Source organism: Cinclus cinclus, chromosome 6 (genome assembly GCF_963662255.1).
Source record: "Cinclus cinclus chromosome 6, bCinCin1.1, whole genome shotgun sequence".
NCBI classification, from domain to species: domain Eukaryota; kingdom Metazoa; phylum Chordata; class Aves; order Passeriformes; family Cinclidae; genus Cinclus; species Cinclus cinclus.
In genome coordinates this window covers 4733043-4745962 of record NC_085051.1, presented here as the reverse complement: position 1 = coordinate 4745962, position 12920 = coordinate 4733043, and the positions used below count along the sequence as shown (strand labels likewise).

Genomic DNA, 12920 nt, shown 5'->3' with positions numbered 1-12920 from the left:
ATAATGGAGAAAGCTAAGAAAGAGTAATGGTTCCATGTTTGTGGCATTAATTTCAGTCAGCAGAGAAGGAACACTGCACTACAAACACGGGGGCTACAAACATGCCAACTGCAGTATTTCCTGAAGCCTGCACACAAAAATAGGCTGTGTTGTCAAAACTGGATAAAAGTTTCTCATGTGAATGGGCAATTAAAAAACCAATGACTTGCAAGCTGAAATGCAATAGGTGCACACTAGCAGGTGTGTGTGTTGCTTTGGTTTTTGTTGTTTTTTCCTGTTCTTGAAAACTTTTGAATAAAGTCCATCTATATTTGCTGCCTATAATACCCTGTGTAATATTGGAGATCTGGATCCACAAACTCTTAATCTTCAAAGATTCCTGTAATTCTATTTGGGTACTATGCTACTGGAATGGCAGAAAACTTTTCAAAAGTCTGCAGATAGTATCTCCTGACTTAATAGTTAGAGGCAAAGATTTTTATATTTTAAGTTAGGAAAGCTTAATCTGATATGATGAATGCATAGTCTGATTGTAAATTTGAAGAATTTACTTCTATTTGCTTTTCTTACATTTTTGTGTTCCTCTCTATTGTAGACTTGTGCACATTACCATTTTCTGTGCTTTTTTATTTGCTAATAACAGTCAGTTTCTGTTGCATCTGTTTGATGCTTGGGGTGATGGCAAGTAAGGAAGCAGGAAGGGCCTTTGCAGGGGTTTCACAGAAATGTTTATTTTAGCCACACGTGTGCACTGTCCATGGTTCAGAAAACAAAAGGCCAAGAGGGGCTGAGGGGGTCCAGGTTAAGAAACCTCAGAGACCAATTTCCAGGGGACATGGGGGTGTCACAAAAGTGGGGTTAGGGCAAGGGACAACAGGGAAACAGGGTGGGAGTGACCAAAAGGCTGATGGACAGGGAGAGGGCACAGGGCTGGAGGCCTCCCATTTTCCTTAATTGGGAATGCCTTTCTGGGTCTCCACAACTCCCCATTTCTTTATTCATTAAAAAGGCTTCTTTTAAGGATTTTAAAATAAAATGGTTGAGGTAACTAAAAAACACAAAATGACAAAAACAATCAAAAGCATTAATAAAACAATTTTAAAAATGCTAGCTATTTTTTGAGTCCCCAGTGTCTGAACAGATTTCTTGAAGCATCTTGGAGCTGGTAGGAAGGGAGGTTTTCTTGGCATGGCTTGTCAGGAAACTGAGTCAGGAAAGGGATTTTTTAGCACAGACTGGCACTTTGGTGGGTTTTTAGCAATGTGGTCGGCTGTGACTGAACCTGTACGAGGTAGAATGGAGGCGGTGTACCTGTTGGATCTTCAAATACAAATCGTTAATTCTGAAGAAAAAACAAAGGTTGTTACCTTGGGAGAATTTTTTTTCTCTCCCCCCCCCCCCCCCATATCATCCCCCACTTTGTATTAAAAAGGAACTTTGGGAAAAGGAATTAGCAGCTTGTTGGCAAAGGTAGGGAGAAGCATGGCTGTGGGAGGGAGACCATGGAGGGGAAAGGGGTGTAGGAATTTGAGGGAATATAAAGAAAGGGTACTAGGATTTGGGAAAATTTTGGAAGGACTTATTTTGTGGATAAAAAAAGGGGAAAGTGTGAGGGAAGTAGGGAGGCAGTAGGGAATGGGGGAAGGCACTTGAAGGAGTGTGACTTACTTGTTTTGCAGGTTTTGCAAACAGAGGAATGGACTTTTGGTTGCAGGACGGCTGATTGGTGTTTTGTGCTGTCTTTGCTTTTGGGTTGCTGCTGTGACTTGATGGTTGATGACTTTGGGTTTTATTTCTTTGCTTGTTGTGTGAGGGACAATGTTTTTTAGGATGCAAATAGTAGTTGCAGTTTGGTGTGTAAATGCTTCCTTGCACTGGGACTCCACCAGGCCCTGTAACACTGGCTGCTTGGGGGCCTTTTCTCCCCTGTACTACATCAAATTCCACAAATTCTCCATCTCGTACACTGCAGAGACGTTTTCTGGTTTTTTTTGTTTTTTTTTTTGATTGCAGTTTGATGGACAAACACATCTTCTTTGGTATCATTTCGGGTGATGAATCTATTATAAATGAGAAACAGAGTCTCGATATTTAGCAAAATTTAAATTGCTTTATTTGATATAGATGGAGCAAGCAGCACTGGGGAACGTGAGGGGTCACCACCCACTCCACGCTCTGTCGAACCTTGGTTTACAGCTCCTTTTTATAGGATGGTTTTCCTTGTAGTCTCCAGACAGTTTGTCAAGCAGCCATGTGGTCTTGGTTATATAAGGAACAGTAGACATGGGGGTCTGGTCTTAAGAGATAGGTTGTGATTGATTACACCAAGGCAGGAAATCTGGTATGGCAAAGATCTTTTGGGTTGCAATTGATTATACAAAGGCAGGAAATCTGATTTTGCAGTATCTTTCAGGCCGTGGGAAAACCCTGTTTCACAAATTGGTATCAAATACAATTTAATAAAAACCACAATATTCATAACAAGGGGATTTAAACAGATAAAATATATATTTTTCTCTGTCTAATGTCCATGCTTCATTTCAGACCTAAGTATTCTGGTTTAGACAAACCCTAATACTTTTTATGATTAACACGAATCTTTTATCAATTACCACAAATCCATATCTATTTTTCACATTGAACCATTTGACAGTTCCTAAAACTTTTGCGGCAATGACATTTTTACTTTTTGCCAGCGAGTTTGTGTTCACGGCCGTGTTGCTGAACGTGCTGGTGTGGGCAGGGCTGTTGCTGGACGTGCTGGTGTGGGCAGGGCTGTTGCTGGATGTGCTGGTGTGGGTAGGGCTGTTGCTGGACGTGCTGGTGTGGGCAGGGCTGTTGCTGGATGTGCTGGTGTGGGCAGGGTTGTTGCTGGATGTGCTGGTGTGGGTAGGGCTGTTGCTGGACGTGCTGGTGTGGGCAGGGCTGTTGCTGGATGTGCTGGTGTGGGTAGGGCTGTTGCTGGACGTGCTGGTGTGGGTAGGGCTGTTGCTGGATGTGCTGGTGTGGGTAGGGCTGTTGCTGGATGTGCTGCTGTGGGTAGGGCTGTTGCTGGACGTGCTGGTGTGGGTAGGGCTGTTGCTGGATGTGCTGGTGTGGGCAGGGTTGTTGCTGGACGTGCTGGTGTGAGTAGGGCTGTTGCTGGATGTGCTGGTGTGGGAGGGCTGTTGCTGGATGTGCTGGTGTGGGTAGGGCTGTTGCTGGATGTGCTGGTGTGGGTAGGGCTGTTGCTGGATGTGCTGGTGTGGGTAGGGCTGTTGCTGGCCGTGCTGGTGTGGGTAGGGCTGTTGCTGGATGTGCTGGTGTGGGTAGGGCTGTTGCTGGCCGTGCTGGTGTGGGCAGGGTTGTTGCTGGATGTGCTGCTGTGGGTAGGGCTGTTGCTGGATGTGCTGGTGTGGGTAGGGCTGTTGCTGGATGTGCTGGTGTGGGTAGGGCTGTTGCTGGGTGTGCTGGTGTGGGTAGGGCTGTTGCTGGATGTGCTGGTGTGGGTAGGGCTGTTGCTGGATGTGCTGGTGTGGGTAGGGCTGTTGCTGGCCGTGCTGGTGTGGGTAGGGCTGTTGCTGGGTGTGCTGGTGTGGGTAGGGCTGTTGCTGGCCGCGGTGCTGGTGTGGGTAGGGCTGTTGCTGGATGTGCTGCTGTGGGTAGGGCTGTTGCTGGACGTGCTGGTGTGGGTAGGGCTGTTGCTGGATGTGCTGGTGTGGGCAGGGTTGTTGCTGGACGTGCTGGTGTGAGTAGGGCTGTTGCTGGATGTGCTGGTGTGGGAGGGCTGTTGCTGGATGTGCTGGTGTGGGTAGGGCTGTTGCTGGATGTGCTGGTGTGGGTAGGGCTGTTGCTGGCCGTGCTGGTGTGGGTAGGGCTGTTGCTGGATGTGCTGGTGTGGGTAGGGCTGTTGCTGGCCGTGCTGGTGTGGGCAGGGTTGTTGCTGGATGTGCTGCTGTGGGTAGGGCTGTTGCTGGATGTGCTGGTGTGGGTAGGGCTGTTGCTGGATGTGCTGGTGTGGGTAGGGCTGTTGCTGGGTGTGCTGGTGTGGGTAGGGCTGTTGCTGGATGTGCTGGTGTGGGTAGGGCTGTTGCTGGATGTGCTGGTGTGGGTAGGGCTGTTGCTGGCCGTGCTGGTGTGGGTAGGGCTGTTGCTGGGTGTGCTGGTGTGGGTAGGGCTGTTGCTGGCCGCGGTGCTGGTGTGGGTAGGGCTGTTGCTGGATGTGCTGCTGTGGGTAGGGCTGTTGCTGGGTGTGCTGGTGTGGGTAGGGCTGTTGCTGGCCGCGGTGCTGCCGTGGCTGTCGCGAGCAGGAAGCGGTGGGAGACCTCGCGCCTCCAGCCATGCGGTCTGCGCCATTTCGTGGAGTAGCAGTAAGGGGAAAACTTGGAGAAGAAAACTTTCCTTGTGACAGGAGAGAGGGTGTAGGGAGAGGGGAACACGGAGGAGGTTTTTTGGCTGGGACTCAGCATTTCCTGAACGTTCATTAGAAAGCTGAACGCCTACAGCAATTAAACAAACAAAGAGTTTTCATCACTGGAAAGTCTTCATTTTGCAGCTTGCTCCCAGCCTCATTCAGAAAATTGTAATTTAGAAGTGAGTTCTGTGAAACGTCAGGATAATGTTCACAAAACCAGTGTACTAAACACTTCAAATCTTCCTTTAAAAACTCAGAATTGCTGCGATGAAGAATGTTTTTAAATTGGAGATAGACTTCCCTCTCTGAGTAAGTGTATCTTAATGGCATTTTCACCCCAAGTCCAGCACCTGAGAGTAAAAGGAGAAAAAGCGAAGAGTGTCCCAAAGTTTCAAACTCACCACAGTGAGGTCAAAAAGCACTCTCGGGGTGGTCCATTCAGATGCATTTACGGAGTAGAAGTCCCTGTTCCGTGCACCAAGTTTCAATATTGGATGAATTGTAAAATCTGATTTGTGTCTGCATGCAACAACAATTTAACACATGGTCATCTAAAAGTCACAGTGAATCACACCTGGTGGAAGCTTAAGGGTGGAAACTGGTGTCCTACTGCCTGAAGAGGTGACTTCAGCCTGCTAATAACACCTCTTCTATTTTTACTTCTTGTACCATTATTGTTAATAGCTGTTTCATAATTATACTGGGTTAATTGCTGACTCCAGGTGACTAAGAAACTATGGTTTTCAGTTTATGAACCAGTGCCCAGAAGAGAAAGGAACTTTACATATATAGTTTTAAAGGTAGCATAGTAAATGAAGGGAAAGTTTGCAGACACAAAGAAAAGGTTTCCAGCTCTGCTGTAAATTAAGTGGACAAAGAAGAGTTTATCATGGGTGGTGTGAGATATTGTCTCTCTGGAGTATTAGAAAAAGAGAAAAATCAATGAAAGTGCATCAGAGACCATGCAGCAATCATTCTGCTGTCTAGGGATATGAGCTGTATGACCCAGAAGGCCCTTTCTTTTCCTGAAGTGTGTGTTTGTGTCCTTCAGTATCTAAATTCATTTTTCTTATGTTTCTCTAAATTTCCCCTGGTGTTTTCTGATACAGGATTCTCACAACTCTTTTGGGTAAAACCAAGCAGAGTTAGTGCGAGAAAAATGAATGCTTTATTTGTTTGTTTGTTTGTTTATTTAAATTGGTCAGATGAGATCAGGCTAAGGAAAGAAAAGGCTGTGAACACTGAGCCCTTGCTCTGGAACTTACTCTAGCATTAAACTCAGTCAGCTTCACTAGAGGGAGCTCACAGAATAATTCTCTGCTGCTGATCACTGAGAGAATTTACCTTGGTTAAATTCTTTCCTTTGGTCAAAATCTGGCTCCAGGCAAACCTACCTGAAGCCCCCCCCCTTTTTTTTTTTCTGCAGAACACGTATGCCCAGGGCATATACTTTAGGGTAAGAAACTTTGTTGTGGGCAATCCAAGATGAGAAAGTTAGGGGCTAAGAGAAGCCCAATAAAGCTGGCATGCTGAACTGCTGAAGGAGCTAACCATGACTGTGGCTTCTGCCAGGCATTGTCCATGTGCTGCTTCTAAGGCTTTCTGTACAGGGCAAATGAAAATATGGTGCTAGAAAATATCCTGAACCTGTATCACTGTTTTCAGTGAACAAGTGAACTCATGCAAGGCCCTGAGCTACAGTGAAGGTTTGACTACCACCATCCTCAGCAGTTACGAGGCTAAAATGACAAAAGACAATCATGAACTTATGCCTATAGGTAAGTATGAGGTCACTTAGAAATACGTGAGAAAACATCTGATTAGGTATTGCACCTTTCATGAGGGTGGGTATATAAATTGATTGTGTCCCTGTAAGCTGAATTTTCTGTTTTGCTGTGGCCTGGCTGATGTGGCTGTAGTAACTGTCTCTCTTAGTTTAGGAGGTCTAATGCTGTTCTAACATTCACATTCCATGTTGGAGCGAGGGGAAAAGCAAAAATTGCAATGCCATTCCCTTGCCTACTATTTACATATGTACTTACCCGTGCTGAGCTAAGCACAGTTCATCCTATGGAGTCATGAGGGAAAGTGAAAAATGACAGGAATCATTACTGGGATAGCCCCACGGCAAATACAGGGAACACATGACTCACTGCAGATCCCAGAGTTCAGTGACTCAAATCCAGAAGCAGATGGCCTTTTTGTTTATCTCCATGGGTGAAATGCAGTAACGGTTCCTTTATGCTCTGGAGACTGCCTGGGGTGTTGATAGGAAAAAATATCCATGTGTGTTTTTACAGGACCTTTTTTCTTTCAAGCAAAGCACAAAGAAAAATGATAGGAACAGGATGAGGGAGTTTATAGTTTTTATCTCTCCTCCGCTCCCCCTTTGTATTTTAGAGGATTTAAAACTCCTCTCTGCTAATGTGCCAATGACTTTTGGTTGCCTTTCTTTATGTATAGCTCAATTGATGGAGGCTATTAGCCTTTGACAGTGAGAGGCAGAGGATTCACAAGGGGACTCCTGCAGGCAATTTGCAACAGGAAGCTTTCCAAGGCTTTCCTGGGCAGCCACCATTTCTTCATTATCTCTAATGGAAGTATTTCTGAGCAGTCTGTGATGCAGATAAAACAGGCTGAAATGGGCTGTGGCCTGCCTGCCTTTCCTGCCTGAAGGAGCTGCCCTTTGATAGAGATAATTCTGGAGTCCTCTGCCGTTACTGCCTGAAACACTTCATTCACATGGGGGCACATTCTGGGATGGGAGCCCTTAATCTTTGTTTTCTTGAAGTAGTCTTTGACCTTTCAGGTGCCCCCATCCTCAGCCAAAAGACAGTTTTACTTCTCGTTACTTTTAAATAACAAATAAAAACTTTGAAAGTTCTATCGATTGCTGTTACAACTTGCTGTTTACCTGACTTAGCTAAAAACCTTTATCTCAAGGAATTCTGTAGTTGAAACACTGTCTCAGATGTTTAGTGACTCCCTAGGTTCGTGTGAGTACAGATACTTGCAAATCAGATTAAAATAATGATTGTGAAAACTCAGGTTTTGTCCAAAATCTAGGTGTTTTCAAATGTTGTAGAAGTGACTGCAGCCAAGGGAAGTAAGAATATTACTGAACCAGTGTCTCTGGCTTTCCCTGCTGCTAAAATCTGCTGTCTTGGATCCTGTGTGCATCCCAATGCTGCAGGACAAATTTAAAACTTGAGGCAATGATTCATTATATGCAATGCTGTTCTATTTTACTTTTGGTAGCTGTTTGAAAGTGAGTAAATGGCTTTATAGAATTAGGCAACAAAAGCATCAGAGACCTTTTCTCTCTATTCCTTTCCTTTCACTGGAGTTACAAATAGTGGTATTGGAATGTGATCTAATTTTTCTCTATTGTTTAATATGTTGTGCTGTCTAATTTTTGACAATCTTGTCAGTGCAAGCAGGCTTACTTATAAAAGTGAACTCAGACAATGGAGAAGGCTCTTGCCAGGGCTGTTCACACTTTAGGGGTAGGGGTTGAGGTGTTTATGCCAGATAATTCTTCCCTGCATGTTCAACAGGATGCAGAACAGACATACAATGCAGTCATCTAAAAGGAAATTAATTTCTCCATTTGCTATTCTGAAAGTAAATGAGTTGATTTTCCAGTGAATGGGGGATTCGTTTGAATTTACAGGCAGGGCCCTTTTTTACATAAAGAAAGCAAAATCCTGAATTATTCATGTTTTTACATTTTTTTCAGTTGCTGGTTAACATGGAAGGAAATAAACCACAGTTTATTCTATAGGCTTTCTCTCTTTATTGCTGGAATGTGGAAATTGCTGTGATGGTTGTAATTTTACTAACTGTGCTTATTCTTTCATTTAATCATAATTTATTTAAGTCTAGTTTGCTGTTGACACTGCAGCTAAATTATGAATTGTAAGCAGGAAGGAGCTCAAGTCCATTTGTGTGATGTGCCTGATTCTCTGTTGGGTTCTTGTGAGGGTCCTTCTGAAAAAAAAGCTTTAAGGCAGTTTTTAATCATTCAGACAGGCTTATAGACCTTATACTTGAACAGTGCAGATGTGCACCTTACAGGAAAAAAATTTATGATTTCTAGCCCTACTACTTCTTGCAGTTTGCCATCACAGTTTGTTTGGTTTTATTGCTTTGTTAGTGAGATCCTTGATGTCTTTCTGTCATTCTTGCTGGTAAATGTAGAGGACTGCCCTATTTGTTCTGCTTCGAGGAAGTGTTTTCTTTTTTATAATAAGAAATGGGCTTGTTCTTTCTTCACAGAGGTAAAGAAACAGATCCAAAATGCTTCTAAAGGATGCAATCTGTTTGTTGGTTTAAGCAGAACTCGATTAGGCTTTCTACTGGCAAACCTCAGAATCTGAATCCACCAGCAAAATACTAATCCCAGTTCCAGACAGTCACTGGATTCCTGTCCTTTTACTGGATGGGTTAACTTGTTTTACTCACTAAGTACTGAAGGTCAAACAAAATCCCTTTAACCATTTTAAGTTTGTGTACATTTCTGGTTTATTTAATTTTTTGAATGTGTGTAAAATCAGAATGTCTGGGAGGGGAAAGGAAGAGGGAAAATAATTGTACAATGTCATGACTAACTGTGTAAAGTTCAGTCAATCTTAATATTTCTCAAACATGCAAGACTAAAGATACCCAACAAAGAATTTATGTTGTGTAAAAACCACCATTTAACAGATATGTAAAGGCAGGAAAAGTTCAATTCATGTGACCTTTCAGGCTATTTCTCAAGAAACTTGAATTCATCCACTGGCTGTACGTTAGGTAGGCAGACTCCTATTTTCTCTCTGAGAACTAATCCCTCTTAAGGAAACTGGCTGAAGGACTTCATGGTTGCTTGCTTTCTGCCATCATAATTCACATCTTCCCACTGGATTGGGTATGGCAGTTACCTAATTGTCTGTTTTAAAATGGGGTGTATTTATTATATTAATGGATTGGCATTTGGGTATGTTATCCTTTCACATCTTTCATAAATTATTTATCTACTCTGTTATTGCTTGCATGTTCTGTATTGTGCTTTGCGAAAGATTTTTCTAGAGTTCTCTTTTGAAAGGACCACAGGAAGATGAACAAAGCTTAATATTTAACTAGGAATTTACTTCAGTCTTTTAAGCAGCACTTTTTTAGGCACTGACACTTCCTTAATAGTTTCAGAGGGAAAACAAAGAAGTTAGCTGATCTAAGTTGTATATTCATTTAGTATCTCTTAATATGTGCTGGAAAGTAGAGATGAAAGAAACCAACTGAATACTTTTCCAAGGAAACCTTCCAAGCAGTTCTTAATATTGATAGTACTTTGTTCAGATCTGAGATTTGCATGACCCTCAGAAGATTCTGCCTCTCACTGGTTTGTGTCTTTTGGTCCTAATGTGTTACTACCTCAAAGGTAATCCTGTAGTTCATCTCATTTTATCTTCTACATGGTTGTTTTACATGCATTTTGTGACTACAAGAATACACTGATGTCCTTGGACCTTTCTGCAGGCAGAGAAACTTCTGAGTGTGTGAAGTACTGTAGAACTACCTAAAGAGAATTGCCATTTTCTCAAGATCTATCAAGTGATACAGTTACTCTGTCAAGTACTTCCTACTGGCCCCTGTTCCTTCTTGTGGGTTTATTCATTGCTTTTTAACAAGAGAAAGCTGAAACAGTAATTTTTAAACCTCACAGATGGGATTTGTGTCAGAGCAATATTTAATTAAAAATTTAATATTTAACATTTTGGGTGTTTTGTCACTCAGACAAGACATGAGGTGGCATGTGCGACCTCTCCTCACATGAACCAGGCTAAAAGCTCTGCTGAGCATTCTGTCACAATGGCACAGCCTCTCTGTGATGGCAAGAGCTGGGAGAAGAGCTGCAGGTCCTTGGGGTTCTTTTGGGTATTGGTTTGCTTTGTACCTGCACAGCTTCATTGTGGGTAAGGATACAGGGTGGATGTGGGGGCCTGAAACCATAAGTGAGTGCAGCACACCTATCCCCCACCCGTCTTCGCACCTCACTACTTGATAATGTAAACACACCTGATGTCCTGGAATTTCTTGAATAAAGTGTTGTTGAATCATTAAGTTGGAAGAGACTTCAAAAATCAAGTCCAAGTCCAACCTATGTGAACAAAAGTGTCTTCTTAAAATGGATTGTAATGGAAAATTCCTCCATTTCAATTGTATACATACTCAATTTCTGTTTTTCATATTGCAGCTGAATTACTTAGGACTTTGGAAGCTGTAAGTGTACCTGTTTTCTTTTAAACACTATGGTGAGAGTACTTATCAATAGGACATGGTATTGAGACACCCCATAGGAAAATCATGGCTCTTCTAAATGATGGAGATTTTTTCCTCAGGTTGGTCAGTGCACAAGCATCTACTTCTGGTGCATGGGACTCAAATGTTCATCTTTCCTCCATTCATTTTGATTAAAATACCCGTTCAATCAATAAGCAATGTGAGGAAATATTTTTTGGCTTTGTCTCATGTTCCTGCATTTCAGTTTCTTCTTTTTTTTTTTTTTTTTTAAATTGTCATTAGCATTTTCCCCAATCCTGCTGCATTTTGTTCTATTTTGTTGTTCTCATCATCTGTTCTCAGCTCATCTCCATCAAGTCATCATTTAATCTTGCTCCCTCTTTCCTGGTACTCTTCCTCTCTTTCTTCTGTGGTTGTTCTTTTTCTGACTTCTGGTTTAAGTAGGGAGACACTCATACTTCCTGGATGTGGCTCAGTATAAATTTTAAGGTGATAGCATTCTTTTAACACCACACCAGATCTAGATGTGGCAACCTTTTCCTTGCAGTCAGGATTGTGAGTGCTGCAGAAGTTTCAAAAGAAAGTTTACACCCAAGCATAATTAAAAAATAACTCATCTACTAGATCACTTCTCAGGAGAGATGATACTTAAAGTAATGCAGGCAACTAATTTGTGCAAGAAAGGTAAAAGAGCCAAGAGAATTAAATTAATAACGTCATTTAAAAGAAATCAGCTGCTTCAGTGCCTTTAATTTGTAAAGAAAGAAAATTAATCATTATGTAGGCAAATGGTTAGATATAATTGGTTTCTATTTTAAGTAGAAACCTTACAATGAGTAGAAAGGCGTAGAAGGATACCAGATCAGAAGAAACCTCAGAATATTGATGCTTTGCTTATTCACAGAACAGGAACATCATGACAGAAGAGTTTTCTGTTACTTATGTCCTTGGCATTGTTTGACACAATCTTAAGAAGCCACTTGTTTCCCATGTTTGCCCACGAAAAAATTTTGTCTGTGAAAGAAACAGCATAATTTCTGAGATGCTCTTTAGAGGCATAATTCTCAGACAATTCTGGATTGCTGTCTTTTCATGGCATGATATTCTGTATAGTTCAGGACATTTCTAGTGGCTTCTCTTCTGGTAAACTTGTCTTAAATCTCACTACCAGTGGGAGCTGGTTAGCAAAAGTAGGGGAACCTAACGATGTTTTATCTTTAAACCTCTTTCTATAAATCTGTATGGTTTGGGAATTGCTGGGGTTAAAGTACGGTTTATTTAGTGTTTCTAGGATTTAAACTCTGCCTTGAATTTTTATAGCACCCTTGAATAACAGTGCATTGATGTGCCAGAGATTTGGGATCTACTCAGAAGAAAAACTTCTTAAGCCCTGGTCTTAACCTCTTAAAAAGAAGAAGAAGAAAAAAAAGCATTTGGGCACCAGGAGCCAGAACTTCTGTTTTAGTTGTTACCGTCCTCTGTCATTTTAGAGCTCCCATAGCTTTGCTCATCTGCTGAGTTACATCCAGGAGAGAGAAACAAAAAGTACTTGTTAGGTAGCCTGTTACTATGTGAGCAAATACCAGAGGAAGGATAGATTAAGTCTGTTTCTAATGTTTTCTATTGATCATGCTTTCTCTCAAAGCTGTTGAAAGAGGAAGTTCCTGATGATGCTGGTTTGATTACCAGGTATACAGCTGGGGTTATATATGAGAGGCTTCTGCAACTACAGCAAGCTAGGTGGATAACTGAGCCCTTATAAAACATAAATGGTTGTGCCTGTGTGCCAGGCACATGAATGAATGTATGGGGAAAAGTATTCTTTAAATAAATACACTTCAAGGCCATTCTAGTAATACTGTATTACCAAATAAATTTTTAATCCGCAAGACTGAAACCAAAGCTTTTTAAGAATTCTCCTATAAATTTCTCATAAGAAGACATTGAAAACACAGAGAAAAAGGTTAAATATGCACAGTAGTAACCTATTAAATCACAGCACCTGCTGTACTTGAAAAATAAGCCACTCTAAAATTGAGTACCATTCAAAAAAATCTGTCAAAATGTTTTCACTTGACTATATGTAACAATTCCTGCAGAAAGGTTCATATTAGTGAGTTCAGTATTTCAAAGACAATTTAGACATTTAGATATGTATCCTTTGCTTTCAGTCAAATCTAGGAACTGGTGGGAAGAAATGTCTATTTGTTTGTATAGGTTGCTGTAGTACCAAGCAATTTGGATT

General features: G+C 41.9%; 1 protein-coding gene across 1 annotated transcript; it reads right to left on the bottom strand.

The window, feature by feature from the left end:
• Positions 1-2707: 2707 nt before the first annotated feature.
• LOC134044967 (adhesive plaque matrix protein-like) lies at positions 2708-4321 on the bottom strand. The gene has a single exon (XM_062494507.1). The coding sequence runs from the start codon at positions 4319-4321 to the stop codon at positions 2708-2710; it is 1614 nt and encodes a 537-aa protein (XP_062350491.1).
• Positions 4322-12920: the final 8599 nt, after the last annotated feature.